The sequence below is a fragment of the Haemorhous mexicanus genome, chromosome 9 (assembly GCF_027477595.1).
Source record: "Haemorhous mexicanus isolate bHaeMex1 chromosome 9, bHaeMex1.pri, whole genome shotgun sequence".
In the NCBI taxonomy this organism is placed as follows: Eukaryota; Metazoa; Chordata; class Aves; order Passeriformes; family Fringillidae; genus Haemorhous; species Haemorhous mexicanus.
This window is the reverse complement of record NC_082349.1, coordinates 3,627,132-3,645,438: the sequence shown is the minus strand read 5'-3', so window position 1 is coordinate 3,645,438 and position 18,307 is coordinate 3,627,132. Positions and strand designations below refer to the sequence as shown.

The window sequence follows — 18,307 nt, the reverse complement described above, 5'->3', positions numbered from 1 at the left end:
CACTCTGTGATGCAGGTAAAGAGAGGATTTTACATTCTGTAATTCTAACTGTGCTGCCAGGATCACTTTTTCCATCACTTCTGTAGGATTTGCCTTTGTTTTTACAGTGCCAACCTCCTGCAGTGCTGGGGCAGAGACACAGGGCATGGCCAAAGCCTACAGCCCCTGCTGGACATGGCCTGTGTTGGTCTTCACTTTGCAGAACACTTCATGACAAAAATGCTTTGATAAAGATTTATTATGTATGAGACAAGTGTTAGAGAGTGACTTTTTTTTTAGGTAAGTACATCTTAAGGAAATGTCAAATTAATACTAGTGGTAATGTTATAAAACAAGGGCTAGATTGCTCTCCCACTGGACCCAGCCATAGTGGGTGGCTCCACAGTGCAGTCTCTAGTGTCCCTCATTTTGCCAAGGTGAGCCATGGCCATCCATCACAAAATCAGGAAATCCCCAAGCCCCTCATTTATTTACAGTGCCGTAGGGCAAGCCTAAAAATGCTCTGGGAGCTCCCAGGGTGATCCCATGATCACACCATCACGAAATACAGAGTTCAAGGTCTAATTGTGAAAAAAATTATTTTACAATTGCTTTCAAAGAAATAAACCACCCAGCCTCCTGCTAGAGCTGTCAAGGGCTTGTTTTCAGCAGCCCTGACACAGGATTTTCCATGTGAGGATGGTGGCCAAGGTTTCCCTAGCGAGGCACAGCACAGATCTTGTAAGGCTGTGGGGCCATTGCAATGCCCATCATGGGCTTAAGGCTGAGCGTGGTGCCAGGGGGTGTCTGGAAGGTGAATTTCTGGAGCAGGGAGGTGAAGAACAGGAAGAGCTCGGAACGGGCCAGCAGCTCACCCAGGCAGGCACGCTTCCCTGTGGAGACAGCAACCCACAGCATCCTCAGACTGTGCTTTTTGTCCTTAGGACCATGGTCCAGCTGTGTTACCCCATTCCTGGGTGAGTTTTTCGACCTAAACCAAGTTTCCCAATAATAACTTTGGCATTACAGCATGGTCTGCCCCCCAAACTGCGTGACTTTTTACACACACACATGACCTGGATGTGCCCATGCTGGGACAGCTCACCTAAGAGAGCTACCAGAGGAGATGTGTGGTGCTGGTGTAAAAGCAGCTGCTAAAAGCAACTTCCCCATGAAACTTCTGGCTGAGGAACCCTGTGGTGGCCACTGAGGCCCCTGGTGAGCTCAGCCATGTGGGAGCAGAGCAATGGCCTCAGTGAAGCTGTTCCTAAGAACTCTGTAATTTACATGTTTTTTTATTCATCCTCATTTTTCTTCTGTGCACGTGAAAGACACAAGAGGGCTCCAAGTGTGGTTGTGGTGCTTTGGGGAGGCAATGGGAGCATTTTGAGCAGCACCTCCCAGGGTGCATCTGCCCTTTCTATTGCTCTTTTTCTCTCTGTCTCCACCCTGCAGTTGGAAACCCAAGCCCGCATGCACCATAATTCAGCAAATCTTACCTATAGAAAATGGTAGAAAATACTCGTTTTTCCAGAACTTCCCATCCTTCAGAAAATGCTCGGGGTTAAAAGAATCAGGGGTTTTCCACTCATTCTTGTCAAACAGCAGAGAGGTTAAATTTGTCATTATAATAGTGCCCTAAGAGAAAAAAAGAAAAAGAAATCACACTTCTCTCTGGTACTGACAGCAGGAGGGGCAGTTTTATCTTCCAGTCTCCTCTCCATAAAGAACATCCTTAGTCAAATTCTACTGAAATTATTTGTGCAACACCCCACTGCAAGCCCAGATTTTCTACTCCTTGTCTGTTTGGCAGTGCAGTTACGTAACTGCATTTTCCCTCATCAGCATCATTTCTATTTCTTGTAATCTTGGGCTAAAGTCCTTGTAAGAGCTGGGAGCTGGGATCTGTGCCTCAAAGGCATGTGTGGGGTGGGGCACTATCCAGGAAGCTGGAGAACATTGGTTGGAAAAAATCCATGTTCAGCAGGAGTGAACTCTGGACAGGGCAGGGACAGAGTCCGTACAGGAGGGACCTGACCTGGCACCGTGCCTGGGGAGCTGGCAGTGTCCCTGGAGTGCCAGCACTCTGGAGTTTACCTTTGGGATGTAGTAGCCATCCACATAGGTGTCCTCTGATGCCATTCTTGGCACGTTGAAAGGGATAACGTTGCCTTTCCTCTGCACTTCGTGGATGACAGCATTAGTGTAGTGCAGCTTGTCCCTGTCCTCCAGGGCTGGTGGCCGTGCCTGGCCGATGACCGCATCGATCTCGGCTTGCACCTGGGCTGGGAAAGAGCAGGAATTAGCCCAGAGAAAAACCCTTGGAGCAATACAATGGTATTGCTGTAAGGGTCTACCAAGGGACTTCTTATGTGGGAGTGGAGACACTCCCAACTGGTCTCTCACAAAGCTGTGAGGGATAAAAGCCAGGCAAAACACCTTTTTGTTAATTGTACCTTGAATGTCTGGGTGTGTGGCCATAAACAGCAAAGCCCAGCGGAGGGTTGAGGACGTGGTCTCAGTCCCAGCAAACATCAGGTCGAGTGAACAGGCCATGAGGTGTTCCTCCTGGAAAGTGTCACTGTTGTGGTCCTTGAGGAGAAGGAGTGTTAGTGACACAGAAACGGTAAGGGTGTCCTGGCACCAGACTTGGTCCAGACCACCCCAAGGATTTTGACAGATGCTGCTGACCCCTCGCATCCCCATCCTGCTGATGGGTGGCTTGAACCTGATGAAAAAGGCCATAGAGGCAGCTGAGATGGAAAATCTGGGCTCGTTTCCTATCCTTTCTGATTTCTCTGCCCCATTCCCAGAGGGTTTTCTCCCCACTGCTGACCTTGGAGATCTCTAGCAGGTAGCTGTCAATGTAGTCCCGGCTCTCTGATGGGTTCCAGTCCTCCTTGTGTTTGTTGATCTGCTCTTGCATAAATTTTTTCAATGACCTCCAGTATTTAAAAATGGTTTGGTGGGCTCCAGGTAAGTACTTCATTATAGATGGGAAATTGTTGTACAGCTTTGAACGCAAAAGGAGAAAAACAAGTTGAAAAAAGGACTTTTTTCTGACATCAAGACCTCAGCCTGCGATTGCCTCTTGCTGAATTTCTGGAGCTGGTGGAAACAGCTCAGCTCCAGAAGAGCGAAATTCTCATTATGGGGTAACTTGTGTGTTACCCACTGTTTCAGCAGGCAGGTTGGCAATCAGTGGGCAGGAAAAGTGATTTTGGATGAGAGAGAGCAGCGTGAGCATGGCACAACTTAAACAGAAGGAAGAAAGAAATGACAGACAAATCTAGCCTGTGCAAAGGAATAGGGAATGACAGCTCTGGTGATGACAACACTGTCACTTTTAAGATAGATTGACTCCAGAGAAGAAACTATGCCCTGAGTTGGTGGCAGGAGGGATGTACCTGACTTGTGACAGCTCCATGGAGGACAGTAATTTCATTGATCAGCTTCAGCAGTCTTTGGAAATCCTCGTCATGATATTCAAACCGATTGCCAAAGATGAGGGAGCAGATGACATTTGCAACAGCATTAGTGACTTTCAGCTGAGGGTTGAAAGGATTCCCTTGAGAAGAGAAAGATCAGTTCTCTTCCATTCTCAGAAAAGAAGAAAACACATGTCAGAGGTAAAGTAGTCAAGAAATATGAATGAAATGAGTGGCCCCTAATGGGCACTGTCCTATGGCAGTGCTTTCCTGGGGTGCCTGGCTGACCCCATGAGCTGGCCAAGCTTGGCAGGACAACCACAGTGGTCCCAGCTCAATCAGCTTATGGGGATGTCAGTTTACTTCTGAAAACAAGGTCTGCAGGATGTCATTTGAATCCATTGGAAACATCAGCATTTATGCACACACGGTATTTCCCAGAGAGGACTAGACTGAAGGTGGGCTGTGAATAATGCCGTGGGTGTTGCCTGGCTGCATTCCCCAGCCAGTTGGAAGGCAAAGCACCTGTAGGAAGGAGCAGGGATGCTGGCAGCATTGTAGCATTGCTTGCAAGGTGTGGTATTTTTCAGCATGCAGTGAAATTGTAACAGGCCCTACCAGTTCCTGCCTTCACAGCTGCTGAGGGCCATGGCACTCACCCTGTTCATCCCTAAACACATCCACGAGGTTCCGGCACTCCTCCTGGATGCGCTCCTCCAGGCTCCTCTTCCCCAGGCCGAAGTTCCGGAGCGTGGTCAGGGTGAACCTCCTCTGTGCCTTCCACAGGTGCCCGCTGGAGGAGATCAGTCCTGGCAGGAACACCCCTGTGAGCCAGGGCCCATCTCCCACTGAGGGAGGAAAGCTCCAGGGCGCTCTCTGCCTTGTCTCCAGCTGACTCGGACCTCTGCAGGGTCAAGGCTAGGACCTTGCAGCTGAGGCATGTCTTGAGGGGTAACTCACCAATCTTGCTGAAGATCTCCTCATCAATGGGAACGACAGGGCGGTCCAGGAACTTGTCCCCTTGGTTTACAAGCACTTCTTTCACCAGCCGCATCCTACTTACTACCACAAGCTTCATGCTGCCCATCTGCAGGGCGAAGATGTCACCATATCTTTTAATTAGCTGGGAGGGGACATAAACAAAAGGGGGTTTCATTTGCAATGGATGTTCCTGGTGAGACCAGGACACTCCTGTCAGGGGACATGGGTAAAAATAAGGGAAGAGTGGGAAGGGAGACAGAATGTGTGCACTCTGCCTGAAGGCACAGGTTTTTTTTTTCCTCTTTTCCTGAATCAGTGATTGGGAGATTATGTCAATTGGCCATAAATCAAGCAATTCAAGGATTTTTCAGTCCTATATTTTTCCAGGTTTTATTTCACCCCATTCCAGCCCGCACTCGAACCTGTAGGGTTTGTACATCTGTGACTGCACCCCTGGGATCGTGCTGTGACCTTTGTCCATGGAATCACTCCACACTTGTCACCCTGCTTGTACTCAGGTAAATGTCACAGATGGGGGCAAACTTCCTGCCTGCCTTCACTACCTGTGGGGTTTGGGTTATCCCTTTCCCTGCATGGCTGGGGATGTGTAGCTGCAATCCCTCCTTCCCTATGCTGCTCACCACCTACATACCCTCTGCACTGCGACCTCAGGATCTTTGAAATCTAAGAGGTAGAAGTGCCCCAAAAAGGGCAGGCGGAAGGGGGTGGGAGGGAAATTCTTTGGATTTCTGTTCTTCATGTAGTCTGCGATGAGCAGGAAGATGAAGAGAAAGATGAGGAATGTCTGGAAGGAGATGCTGTCCCAGAGGAAGTGCAGCATGGCTGGATGGTGGGGCTCTGCAGGGACGTGTCCAACAGCAGGTCAGATGGGTTGAGCTCACAGGGCACCACTGAGGGCCCTAGGGCCAGACGGAGATGGGTGATGTGCTGGCACAGCTGTGGGTGCAAACACAGAACAGCAAGGAGTGGCTTTTGCCGCCTGCTCTTGGGGCTACAATCAGACTCCTGCTTTGACAGCTTTCAGAAAGGATTGAACCCCTTCTTGATTAAACTGAAACATTCCCTCTGATCTGATTTAAAACAAAGCCACCACGAACCAGAACACCCCCAACTTCCCCCTTCCCCTCCAGCTTCCCCTCAGTACTTTACCAAACCCCAGTGCTCCATGCCCTTGTCTAAAGGACAGAAATGAGATTTGTGGGATTGAGATAAAAACTTGGCAGTCTGAGCATGCAGCTCCCACAAACCCATCTCCCAGGATGACCCTGCTCCCTCCTTCCCAGGTGCCCTCACCGTGCTATGTCCCCGTTTCAGCTTCTCAGTGCCAGGGAGTCTCCAGCTGCTCTGAGAGCCTTGTGCTTTCCTTCTTTATAGCAGCTTACTTCCTGGTATGAAGAGTCCCAGGCCAAGCCCCAGGTCTCAGGGGACACCCGAGATAAGGTTGCACAACCTCTCCCACACCATCTGACTGGGTTTCGTGTTTCCGCATGTCTGGGTGACGTGGGCTGGAGGTGAACAGCTGTCCCGGAACTCAGCACTTCCTGAGCACCAACATTTTCTGATCTCCACCACACCAGTGCAGGCAGAGTAGCTGGCTCTGGCCACGCCCTGAGCTCTCCAGCCATCCCTTCCCACTTAGCTTGTCCTTTGGCTCATAGCCCACGGTGAAGCTGCTCCCAAAGCCCCACAGGGCTGAGGAAGGTGCTGAGAAGCCGATGCAGATGCCCAGCTCTGCAGGCTGGGGCCCTTTGGTGGGAGCTGGCAGCAGAGTGTGCTGCATTTTCCCACCCCAGAGCAGCTCTGGGTTAGGGAGGTGATCATGCACACAGACCACACGGAACTTTGATGTGTTTGTTGTGTTTTACTGTGAAAGAAGCAGGGAGCAGCAGCACTTTGCCCCTGTACCTTGTGGCTCTGCCACAGCCCCTTGAAGTCATCAGCTGCCTTCTCTTGCTCTGGGAGATGTTTTAGGTGCCTTTTTTCTCTTATGGGGCCATCACTTGTGGCTGTTGGGATTATTGTCCAGTGCTGATGACAAGGCACAGAGGTGCAGCAGAGACACTATAGTGATGCCATACACATGTTCTCCATAACCTTGGGAAGCTGGAAAAGTCAAATCTCTGTTTTACTGTGGGACTGTAAGGGGAGAGGCCTGTTTTTGAGAATATCTCTTTTCACCTCTGGTGTTTAAGCATACTTAAAAGCATGAGCCCCTGAAGATGCATGTGTTCACCAGCAGTGACATGAGAGGATCCACTTGAAAATTAAACAAGTTCATGCCTCCTGCCTTTAAGGCATGGCATCATTGCAATTAATTAAAAAAAAAAAGAAATAAGAAAAAGATCACTTCAATCATTTATTCTCTCCAGAAGTAGGGGAGAAAACCCCAAAGGAAGAAACACAAGTTGGAAATGAAGGAGAGAAGAGATCAATATTTATTTGCTAAGCCAGTGCAAATAATACAAGCTGCTGCCACAAGGCAGAGGTCAGACCTACAGCAGAACGAACACAAAAATGGAGAGAAACCAGTGCCTAGTCCCGAGTGGCGTTGAAGATTTCACAGGTGAAAAAAAGTCCCTGTATCTTTTATGTTTTCTCTTTTACAAAGACAAAAACACAACATGGGAGCCCGTGACTGTGAAACAATAATTAAAAACGCAATAGGATTAAAGCGATCAGTCGGAAGGACAGCTCAGTGACAGAATCCCCGTGTGCCCGGTGTGGCAGGGATGTAGTGTGCAGAGGACTCTCCCCTGTGGCATAAATCTGCCACTGCACAGGGATTGCTTTGTACCGCAGCAAAGCCGCTATTGCCGGGGACAGAGGAGAAAACCAGTGGAAATGAAACTCGATGTAATCCTCTTTTCCTGTTAACTATTCCATATCCTACATGGGTACCCGCAGAAAAGTCACTTATGAAAGGTGAGAAGCAAAAAACAAACCCCCAAAAACAAGGAGAAGAAGAATCTTTGCTATCGTGACTATAGTCCAAACTGAAGCACACAGGAGACAGCATTTCTAAGCACAAATGCTTGGTCACATAAATGGCAAAATCCTCTACAAGTTGCATATTTAATTAACTATTATCCAAAGAGGCCTGGCAAAGGAAGAAGCTGTGTCCATGGTGCAGGGTGCCCTGTCCCAGCCGCTTCCTCGGCCCCCTGCTATGTCCTTGCTGGTCACACAGACACAAATCTTTGCCAGAAGAAGCAGAGGGGAAGTGCTGAACTCGTGACTTCCCACCACAAAACCACTGTTCCAGTGCTTCCTTCCTGAGGGCCAGCACTGAGCCACCATGGGCATAACCCTTCCAGCTCTCTGCTGTTCCCTTTCTGCTGTGCTTCAGGTGAACTGCTCCCCAGCAGCCCAATGGGATTTTTTTGTTGCAGTTTTCTGATGTGTATTTTACTAGCACAAACCTTTTGCTTTTCTATTACAAAATTGCTGTGTCTTATTGTTATAGCCCTTCCAGACCTGCTGGAAGCACAGCTCCTTGTGCCATCCCACTTGGGTTGGGCTTTGATAGAAGCTGCTTCTACTCCTCTGTAACCCCCTAATTAAAATTCCCATATACTCTTTGAGATCCAAAAAAATGCTCGCTGCTGCAAAAATCTCTGCTGAGATATATTTTATCCCTGGAAGTGTCCAAGGCCAGGATGGATGGGGCTTGGAGCAACCTGGTTTTGTGGAAGGTGTCCCTGCCCATGGCAGAGGGTTTAATCTTTAATGTCCCTTTCAAGAAAAACTATTCCTTGATTCTGTGATTTCCATCCCACAGCAGCAATGTGGTGCTGTAGGGAATGTCCACCACCCTGAGCCCAAGCCCACCTGAGGCTCAGGACTGACTGTGGCCACCTGAAAACCCAAACTGGTGCTGAGTAATGAGTCCAGAGCTTGTGTCCAAGGCCAGCAGCTCGCTCTGAGCAGGGACACCTCAGGAGCCCTTGCCTATTTGGGTGCTGCAGTATTAGGGGCTGCTAAGTGGTCTCTGGGTGATGGACATGTTCCCCCTGGAAGAGTCAACATCAAACCATGTTTTTGCAGCTGGCAGACACCTTCCTGGGAATTGCTGACAGTGGAAATTAGGAAATAAGGCTTTTAAATCCATGCATTTTTGTCAGACTGGTAGCGGAGAGCAGGAATGAGGTGAAGGGAAGAACCACAAGGGCTGTGTTTGCTGCAGCGGGCAGGATGGGGCCCTTGTGCCCTTCCCTGCCACCCAGATGCTGGCGGGTGCTGGACCTCCAGGGCCCATCATTTCAGCCCCAAGTCTCTGGGGTGGTCAGGAGAAGGGGATTTCCCAGTTTGTGAGGCCGCAGGGGGCTGTGGGGCAGCCCAGGCCCGGCTCAGTGCCGGGGCACGGCGCAGAGCTGGAAGGGTTTGGGGCAGCGCGTGAGGCTGAGCGTGAAGGCGAAGGACAGCGCGGCCTCTGCTGGGGCCTGGAAGGTGAACTTCTGCAGCAGGGCCACGAAGAAGATGAAGAGCTCGGTCCTGGCGAGCTGCTCCCCGGGACAAGCCCTCTTGCCTGGAAAAGGAGCACAAAGAACCCGACAGAGTCCCGAGAGAGCTCAGCCAGCTCCGAGGCTCCTCTGGCCCGCGCCGCCTCGCACAGGCTGCGGCAGCTTTTCTTCCTGGAAAGGTTAGGTGGCAATGTTCACCCACACAATCTGCTCAAGCCTTCCCCAGAAGTTTACTGCCGAGCAAACCGCGCCTCTTCCGAGAGGCGAGGAGCGGAAACTGTCTGAACAACCCAGTTATGTAACTTCTGCAAGAAGAAAAAGGCTTTTTCCTTTTTTTTTCTTTTTCTTTCTTTTTTTTTTTTTTTTTTTAATCCTGCAGTAACAAATTGATTTCCTCCCCGCTCCGAGCAGCCTCTATTAACTGTGACTGGGATTTTCACTGTAGGGGTAGGCTGGAAGCTGAGCAGGAGCGGTACCCCCTACTCTATAGGCAGTGTAGCAGTGTCTTGGGGAAGAAATCAAAGCCTTGCAAAAAGAAAAGCGACCTCCCCATCCATCACCCTACCTGCAGAGAAGGGCAGAAAAGCCTCCCGCCTCCTGTACTGGCCGTTTTCCAGGAAATGTTCAGGATTAAAGGTGTCTGGAGTCTCCCACACGTTTTTGTCGAACATTATCGAAGTCAGGCTGGTCATCAGGGTGGTGCCCTGCGAGAGGCGGAGAAAAGGGACGATTACGCGGCGGAGAGGAGCCGAAGTGTTGTCAGGCTGGGTTATTATTAGCTCTGTAAACCACACTGTTTTAAGGGCAAAACGGACCTTTTTTTTCCCCCCTAAGCTACGTAATTAGGGTGAAAGCCTGCAGGATTGTTCACTTTTGTGTATCTTTACAGATCACCGAGCGTTGATCTGCATCCTGAGCTTCAGTAACAGGTGATAATGCAAACCAACTTTAAGTTGGTAGCATTGCATTCCCATAGGACCTTGAAGCAATTTAATTAAGTAATTTTCAATTGATTTTTTAAATGAATTTTTTAAGAAAAAAATAAGGTGATCTGGTTTATCTCCTCATTCTCCATCAGCAGGAGAAATATTAAAATCATTGTGGAGGAAAATGCCTGGATTTTTAAAATTTGCCTCATTGCAACCAGTCATATAGAGGGAAGAGACCAGTTATATATAAATCTCATATTTGCTTTTGTAAATGCAGAACAGTGTATGTGAAACAATACTCATTACCTGCCTTTCATCAAGTGCTGCTTTTAATAGATGATTATTAATATTTTGTAGAATTAACAAACCCAAACGGTTTGCTTTCTTATGTTTCCTCTATTCCCATAACGAGTTGAGGGTGTCTTTTACAAAATTTAAGGCATAAACCTTTTAAAATTGGCAATTACAGCCAACACCATGAGGATCTCACAATTCTCCTCTGTAAGGAGGTGAGACCCCTAACAGCCCCACAGAATCCATCAAGAGGGCTTGTATTTTCTATATAATTGTGATATTTTTATAAGATCCTGCTGGTTGGTCCCCCCCCAGGTGAGATTCAGGGCTTGGGCCTTGAAGACCCTGCTCTAGTGGGACAAAGGCTGTAGGGATGAAGGCTGGTAGGATGAAAGCTGGTGGGACAAAAGGCTGGTCGGATGAAGGCTGGTGGGATGAAGGTTGGGGTGACGAAGACTGGTGGGATGAAGGCTGTTGGGATGAAGACTGATAGGGCAAAGGCCAGTGGGATGAAGGCTGGTGGTCCCCACGCACTTTGGGCAGGTGGAAGCCAGCCAGGGTGGTGTCACTGGTGGCCATGCGGGGCACCCCCAGGGGCACCACGTTGCCCATGCGCAGGACCTCGCTCAGCACGGCGCTGGTGTAGGGCATCTTCTCCTTGTCAGCCATCGAGGGCTGCTGGCACTGCCCGACCACGGTGTCAATCTCCTGCTGCACTTTCTCTATAGGGAGAAAAAAAAATAAATTCAAAATATCCCTCTTCATAGAATGTTTAGGGTTGGAGAAGCTCTCTTAAAGGATCAAGTCCAACTGTTAAACCAGTGCTGCCAGCCCACCACAGTGCCACATCCTCACTCCTTTTGAACACTTCCAGGGTGATTGCACCACTCCCCTGGGCAGACTCTTCCAGGGCTGGATAACATTTTCAGTGAAGAAATTTCCCCTAATATCCAACCTAAACCTCTCCTGGTACAGCCTGAGGCCATTTCCCTTTGTCCTGTCTCTTGCTCCTTGGGAGAAGAGACCGACCCCCACCTGGCTGTACCCTCCTTTGAGGGAGTTGTAGAGCATGAGAAGATCCCCCCTGAACCTCCTTTTTTCTGGCCTAAACACTCCCAGGTCCCTCAACAGCTTCTCCTAAGACTTGTCTTCAAAAAGTTCCCAATAGGATTCCTGGGGCACAGGCATATCCAAGGTGTGGCAGAGCTGGGATAACTCTGTTCCCTTATCTAATTCTGGGCTAAGCAAAGAACCCCTCAGTGGCCCTACCCTGAATGTGGGGGTACGCGGCCATGTAGAGCAGAGCCCAGCGGATGGCGGTCGCCGTTGTCTCTGTCCCAGTTAAGAACAGGTCCAAGGTGGAGCACAGCAGGTTTTCCTCATGGAAATAGGAGCTGGTGTCACCCTTAAACTTGGAGGAAAAACATGGCAATGAAAGCTCTTATTCTGGAGGGGATGCATTTAAAATCCAATCCAAAATCACTTGTGCGTAACTGAAGTCCTACTGCTCCTTTATTATCAACACCTGGGCTTGGAAATTTCCAGCCTTTCACTGGATTTCCAGCCCTATGGACTGTTTTGACAGACACCCTGGTTGCTGTAGAGTGGCTCTTGAAAGCAGGTAGCATTTTTAAATGTCAGGTTTCACAATAGCAAACACAGGCGTGCGAGTGCTCACAGAAACATGAACATGTTCCCTGAGAGTCCTCCTACGCCGTGTGACAGAACGAAAAAGGGAGGAAGACAAAGTGTAAATCCTTTCAAATGGAAAAAAAAAATCTGTGTGTTTTCTAAGTGATCAGACTTCTGCTGCTGCTAAAGTTTGATGTGGCAGAGGTTGGGAGGGAAGGCAATGTGTGAGGCAAGAACTTCCATTACAAAACAGCCTTGAATCTTCTCTGCTCATTCTATGGGTTAATCTTTAGGTGGTTTTGGTTATTTACTTCCTACCTTTTCTATTTCCTTCAGGTAACAGTCAATATAATCTCCTGCCTCGGACTGGTCCAAATCCTCCTTGTGCTTTGCAATCACGCCTTTCACAAAATACTGAAGTTTCTCCCAGTGCCTGAAGATTTTCCTGAAGGGTCCTGGCAACCATCTCATGATCAAAGGAAAAGCATTATAGAGCTGGTAAGAGATTAAAAAGAGCAAAAGAGCATTTCTTGAGTTAGAAAAGAGCAGGTATCATAGTTGAGAGGATGGAACTCTCAATTAATTGATTAATTCTGCTTGCTGCCATGAAAAAAATCATCCTTGCTGTAACTGTCCAATTTGTACAAATTTACTTACATAGGTGTAAACAAGTACAAACAAGAAAGAATTGGACAGATATTTTCTCCTGATAAAGTTCTCAAATACTGAATGGCCAAAGCTGCCCCCTAATGTGAGGTGGCCACAGGTGAGGTAGATGCAGATGAGCCCCTTAGTGTGTCCCCATGGAGGGGACAGAGATCAGACCATGGTGTGTGGCCATGCAGAAAATACATCACCAAATCCACCTATTTGGTTTCTAAACCTGGTATCTCGATTTTTTTTTCATAAATAGAAGTTATTTAAGAAACTGGTTGGGATATGGGTGTGGGAAAAGATAGGAATTTTCACAGTGTTACTAGTTCTTCTTTTTGTAGAAACAAAGTTCTTCTTTTTCTAGAAATTTTGTAGATTCTTTTAAGATTTTCCCATTGTTTTTTGGTTATGTCAGGCATAAGATTGGTTTCACAGTTCTGTAGTGGTTCTTTTTTTAATTCCACGTGTCCCAATAATTTTAACTTTTTTCCTTGCTTTCCTGATAGGCTTTGTTTATAAACCCAATCTAATGTAAAACAATTCTCCTGGTCATTTTCCTTTAAACATGGCTCTTTTTCTACAGGAAAAGGCAGATTACACCAGTGCCTCAGAAACCCCAGTTTCTGAGCTGTTCCATGCAGCTGAAGCTGGAAAAACATCCAGGTGGCTTTACCTGGCCCCAGAAACTTCCGATGAGCAGCAGAGTTTCAGCCAGGGAGTGCAGCAGTTCCTGGAAACGGTTGTCATGGTAGTCAAAGCGGTTCCCAAAAGTTATGGAACAGATGATGTTTGAAACAGCACTGTTAATTTTATAATGAGGGTCAAAGGGCTGTCCTGGAGGAAAGAAAAGGAAAGGAAACTGTCTATAGGGAGGTTGCGACTGGGTGGGAGTTGATCTTTTCTCCCAAGGAACAAGGGATAAGAGGAAACAGCCACAAGTTGTGCCAGAGGAGATTTTGACTGGATATGAGGGAAAATGTCTTCATTTGAAAGGATGGCAGGCTTTGGAAGGGGCTGCCTAGGGCAGTGGTGGAGTCACCATTCCTGGAGTGTTTGAAAGATATGTGGATGTGGCACCTGGGGCCATGGTTTAGTGGTGAACATGGCAGTGCTGGGTTAATGTTTGGACTCAATGAACTCAAGGATCTTTTCCAACATAAATGTCTCCATGATTCTATGATTCTAAAGACAGCTTTCATTTATTTTCCTGTTTAGTCTCAGTCCAAACCACATTCTCTATTAGATCCACAGCTGTGAATCAGGGTGAGACCTACTTCTCACCCATGGGGTTGTTCAGGTTTCACCCCATGTCCTGGGGTACCCACCACCCCCATCACCTCCAGCATCCCACTGGACCCTGGGCACTATGGGCCAGGACATCCCGTCCTGTGTGAGCCCAGGCTGCTGGCAGGCAGTGACATTAGCACTGAGCTGCCCAAGAAGCGTCTGAAGCATTTTCCAGGAAAAACAACCAGCAGCATGCCATGCTATGGCTGTCAACTTTACCTGCTCCAACCTGTGTTTGGTACCAATTTTAAACACCAGGAGAGTGTCCCTCAAGGCTTTGCCCAGGGCAGGGAGCCCAGGACAGCCACACTGCAAAAATACCATTGCCCTGGGCTTTAGTTGTCCACCATGAAGAAATCCAGGGAGCTGGAGGAGAGAGGGGAGAGGGTTGCAGATCTCTGTGCCCACCTGTAAACCCCAGCAATAGCTCACGTGGCCCTTAGAGCCCATTTATAAAGTGAAGTGTGGTGTGATGCTTGTCACATCTGCGTTCCCTGAGAGAGCTACTGAGCAGGGACCTTCATCTCCTTGGGCACATTTCAGCAGCCTGGAGAGCCACTTGCTGTTACAAGAGACTGATCTCAGTGACAAGCCCAGTCCAGCCCTGAGCTGCTGTTGAGCATCACTTTGAAATGCAAGGCACTCCTCACAGCACTGCTGCACTCTCCACTCTTCAAGAAAGTAATTAAACCGGGCTGGTGCTCAGATATTAGAGTGATGGACATGATCGCTATTTGTCATTACTAATGGGAAGAAAGGCCCAAACCAGCAGCTTAATTAGTTTATTGATTAGGACTATAGAAGACTATAATCAATTGGCAACATGGAGTATTTGGCCTGTTCAGTGCAACAGCAATTAAAATGGAGCAAGTTTAGTATATAATTTCACAATTCCTTTTTAGATCTTTCTTGTTTACTATATATAGCTCCATAGAATTAGCTCAACCCCATCTGCTTCTATTTAAAGCTGAAGTGCAACATCACCCATGTACCAACATACAAATTATTCTTACTAATATCCCTCTGGCAGTTTTTAAAAGCTGGACCATAAAAGAGCAAGGCACACGCTTCATCTGTGTGTGATACAAAGGGAAAGCCTGACTAAACAAGTTTTAAAATACTTTGCAAAACCAAGGACAAGCAGAGGTTAACTAAGCCTCTGAGTGGAAGTGCCTGATAGCAGGAGAGCTGCGTTTATTCCTTTGCAGAATGCACGAGACACTCCCTTAGCCATGTAAACACTCATGTTTTAATAACCACCTAGTATATGTTTGCTTAATATTAATAAGGAACAACTAAAATAGGAGGCCTGAGGTCTAAAATGAGTGCTAAAAGGCACAGTCTGGAAGTGTAAGATAGATATTTGAGCTACTGAAGAAATGTTTTGCACTTTTGGAGCTGTGCTGGGGTAAGAGTTTTACGTCTCATCATTCATTTAGCTGGAAGCTCTGAGCACAGTGCTGTGCATTAACCCCCACCTTTCTCCTCCTCAATTGTCTCCACGAGGTACCGACTCTCCTCTTGCACTTTTTCCTCAAAATTTACAGCAAGGCTTTTCAGTGTTGCTAAAGCAAACTTTCTCTGCTGCCTCCATATGTGCCCGTTGGATGATATGAGCCCTGTAGGGTGAAAACACACATGAACAATCCTCTCTCTGGGTCATTTGTGAGTGTTAGGACTCTGAAACGGCCATTCATCATGGACAAAAACCCCAAACCAAGGCAAACAAATCTCATGGATGTGGAAAAGGCTATGGCTTTGCCTGGGAATTAAAATTCAAGAGTAATTGGCTTATGCTAAAGATCTAGCTTTATGGATTTGCTTTAATCTGCTACTTTGTCACTTTGCGTGGGAAAAAAAGGTGTAAGCCAAAATACTCTGAGTACTATCACGCTGTTGGCAGAGCTGCAGGCAGGAGCACCCCGTCTCTGGAGCTGTGTGCAACCCAGGCAGGAAAAGTAAAGGAGAAATGAAAACCAAGGGGAAATGCTGAGAGTGTATCGATCTTCAGGTAGCTTGCATTTATTTCTCCTCTTTCATTAAAATCTGGTTTTGAGCCCATTCTCATCCCTAAATCTCACAGAGATTAAAACATACCCGTGTGAAATTATTACCATTCCTGCCTTCCCCTGTGCTGGCTTTCACAGGTGCAGCTCAAAAGGGTTAAATTCAACCAGTTTCTTTCCCTCTAGCAGTTATCATTCCAAAGAGATGAAAGTTTTGTCCCAAAATCCTGGTAGCTGTGCTTACCAAAGCCTCTAAATATTTCTTGGAGGAGTGGAATATTTGGCCGGTCAGCAAATATTTCAGCCTGGTGGACAAGAGCTTCTCTCACCATCTGGTACCCGTTGACCACCACGAATGTCAGACTTCCAAACTGCACGCTGAAGATGTTCCCGTACCGACCCGTAAGCTGAAAGAGAGTCCATTGTCCTCTGAGAACAAGAAGATGAGGATTTTCAAATCTCACCAGGCCAAGACCTTGAACAGAGAAATCTGACTTTGAATTTAACCCTGCTTGAGGCAAAGGGACTTTAGAGAAACCCAAACCCAAACACGCAGGTCCCATCCAATCTCAGCTACTCCATGAAGGCTGGAGAAGGCATAAAAAGGGCTGGAGAGCTGTAGTGTGGGAGAGATGGATTGCTTTGATTTATTATCTGGTGTGACCTGGGCTTGACCAGGTGTTCACATCAGTTTGGCTTGTAACAAGGATGTAAGTTGCTTTGTAACTGATGGGCATCTGCTCTGTCCCTTTCTGTCCCACCCCCTGGGACACCACACTCGGGCTCTTCCTGCTGAGGGCAAAGCACGACAAATTATCCCTTTCATCAACTTTGTATCTAGAGTAGTGTGGTTTCTTCTCCAGCTCTCCCATTTAGACAGGAGCTCTAACTGCTTATTGCTAGACACGTACTTCTAATTTTAAGCCTGACTGCATTTATGGCCAAATTGCAGCCATTTTCCTTGCATGGACTTTGCTGGTATTAGTGTCTCCTCTGAGATGTATAAGGGTAAAAGGGGGATCATATCTTCTCTCTGTCAGGGAGCTCATCCTCTTCTTAAAATGAATCTACATGAAAGGACACACTGGGTCACCCCAAACTGCTGTGGTGACTTGTGAAACCAACCTGGGACCAAATGGGTGTCTTAGTCATTGTGTGCTTGTAAGTAAATGGGATTCATTTTCTTAGTAACTGTATGTATCCTGAACTCGCTGCCTCAGCCTTCCCCAAGGATTCCCTCGGGGACCACCCATGCTGGTGGCCTGAGAGTAGACAGGGTGGTGTCAGCCTGCTGGTGTCAGCAACAGCAAGAGACAAATAGTCACCAGAAAGGATTTTTGCAGTCAGCATGTCAGAACTTCTTCCACCATGGAAGAATAGTCAGCATGTATAAAATCTCTCTCTTTTTGTCTCTGGTGGGAGTCAAAGCTTTTCAGAGAGATCACTGCCTCTTTCTGCAACACAGAAGAAGCCACAGAATATAGCTTAGGATTTTAAATGTTTCTTTCAGGTGTGATGGGGTGAATTGTTGGCCTCTGAGCAAAGACAAAGGACAATTTCCAGAGGTGATCTCCAAACAGTTCAGCTGTCACACAGCACTTTTCACCTGTCCCCCAGCCTGGCCCAGCCTTTCTGAGCCTTTTCTGGGGTCCAGAAGGAAATGGTCACAGTCAGATGGGAAGAAAAAGGAGGAACATATAAATCTTCCTCCGTTATGGATTTCTTTCCCATTGGACCATCCTACTCCCCTGGAAGAGGAGGTGATAGTGAGAGATAAAACCAAGATGGGTCATCTATCTCATGTGGTTATTATATACCCAGCTCTGCAGAGGCTGCCCTTGCTGCTTCTCTGTGTGGTGGTAAGAGTCATGGAAGTGAAAGATATTGTTAGTAGGGAAAATGTCCATGGAGCTCTTACCTTCTGCAGTGCAAGATGGAGGGGCTGCTTAAAGTCCACAAAGGTTCCCACGAGAGGAAAGAGCTGTGGCCCTGGAGGGAAATTCCTGGGTCGTCTCTTTTTCACTAGGTCAATGATCAGAAGAGATGTGACCAGAACCACCAAGAGTATCCGACCATTCAGCTTTTTCAAGAGAGACACCAAATCAGGCCAAAACTGAAGCTCCATCTTGGCTGATGAACTCGCAGGTTTTCATCCCAGGAAGGGACTGGATTCTGGTGTTACATTTGCTAAAACAGGAGTAAGCAACGACTGGAGAAGATACAAAAAAAAAAAAACTAAAATGCTGATAGCTGACTGGAAGCTGCTGCCAGACCACCTGCTGAATAACTAACTTTAAACACCAGGATCTCCAAAAACAACCCTGAAAACTCACAACATTTGGCCAAGCAAAAGCAATCTTGCAAACCTTTAGCTTTACATCTCTCTCAACTCCCTAATTTTCTTATGGAAGAGCATTCCTCCCTTTTGCCCTGAACAAGGGGCTCCTTTATACGGACACCCCGCTGGGATTATCAGCACAGCAAACATTCGAGGTGAGGTGAAAGCAGCTTATGGGGCTGATCACATGTGGTGGGCGTCGTGCAGTTTCAGGGATGCTGAGGCATCTGAGGTGATGGACACCACACAAGGGGCTGAGGGCTGATCCTGTTAAGTGCTAAGCACCATCTGCAAAGGG

The 18,307-nt window shown here is 47.6% G+C and overlaps 2 protein-coding genes across 3 annotated transcripts; both read right to left on the bottom strand.

Moving 5' to 3' along the window:
• Positions 1-220: 220 nt before the first annotated feature.
• Positions 221-9,573, bottom strand: LOC132330885 (cytochrome P450 2J2-like). Of its 2 annotated transcripts, none has more exons than XM_059853691.1 (10): positions 9,435-9,573; positions 5,041-5,345; positions 4,368-4,530; positions 4,067-4,216; positions 3,387-3,547; positions 2,816-2,992; positions 2,436-2,571; positions 2,077-2,264; positions 1,479-1,617; positions 221-872 (listed from the first exon to the last, which is right to left on the bottom strand). In XM_059853691.1, the coding sequence occupies exons 2-10, from the start codon at positions 5,227-5,229 to the stop codon at positions 697-699; spliced, it is 1,479 nt and encodes a 492-aa protein (XP_059709674.1). In that variant the 5' UTR covers positions 5,230-5,345; positions 9,435-9,573; the 3' UTR covers positions 221-696. The 2 variants fall into 2 exon arrangements, with proteins under 2 accessions (XP_059709674.1, XP_059709675.1); XM_059853692.1 differs by lacking the exon at positions 9,435-9,573 and adding an exon at positions 5,703-6,601.
• On the bottom strand, positions 6,753-17,796 carry LOC132330886 (cytochrome P450 2J2-like). The gene is made up of 9 exons (XM_059853693.1): positions 17,590-17,796; positions 15,916-16,078; positions 15,144-15,284; positions 13,052-13,212; positions 12,043-12,219; positions 11,362-11,503; positions 10,627-10,814; positions 9,435-9,573; positions 6,753-8,934 (listed from the first exon to the last, which is right to left on the bottom strand). The coding sequence occupies exons 1-9, from the start codon at positions 17,794-17,796 to the stop codon at positions 8,756-8,758; spliced, it is 1,497 nt and encodes a 498-aa protein (XP_059709676.1). The 3' UTR covers positions 6,753-8,755.
• Between the last annotated feature and the right edge of the window lie 511 nt (positions 17,797-18,307).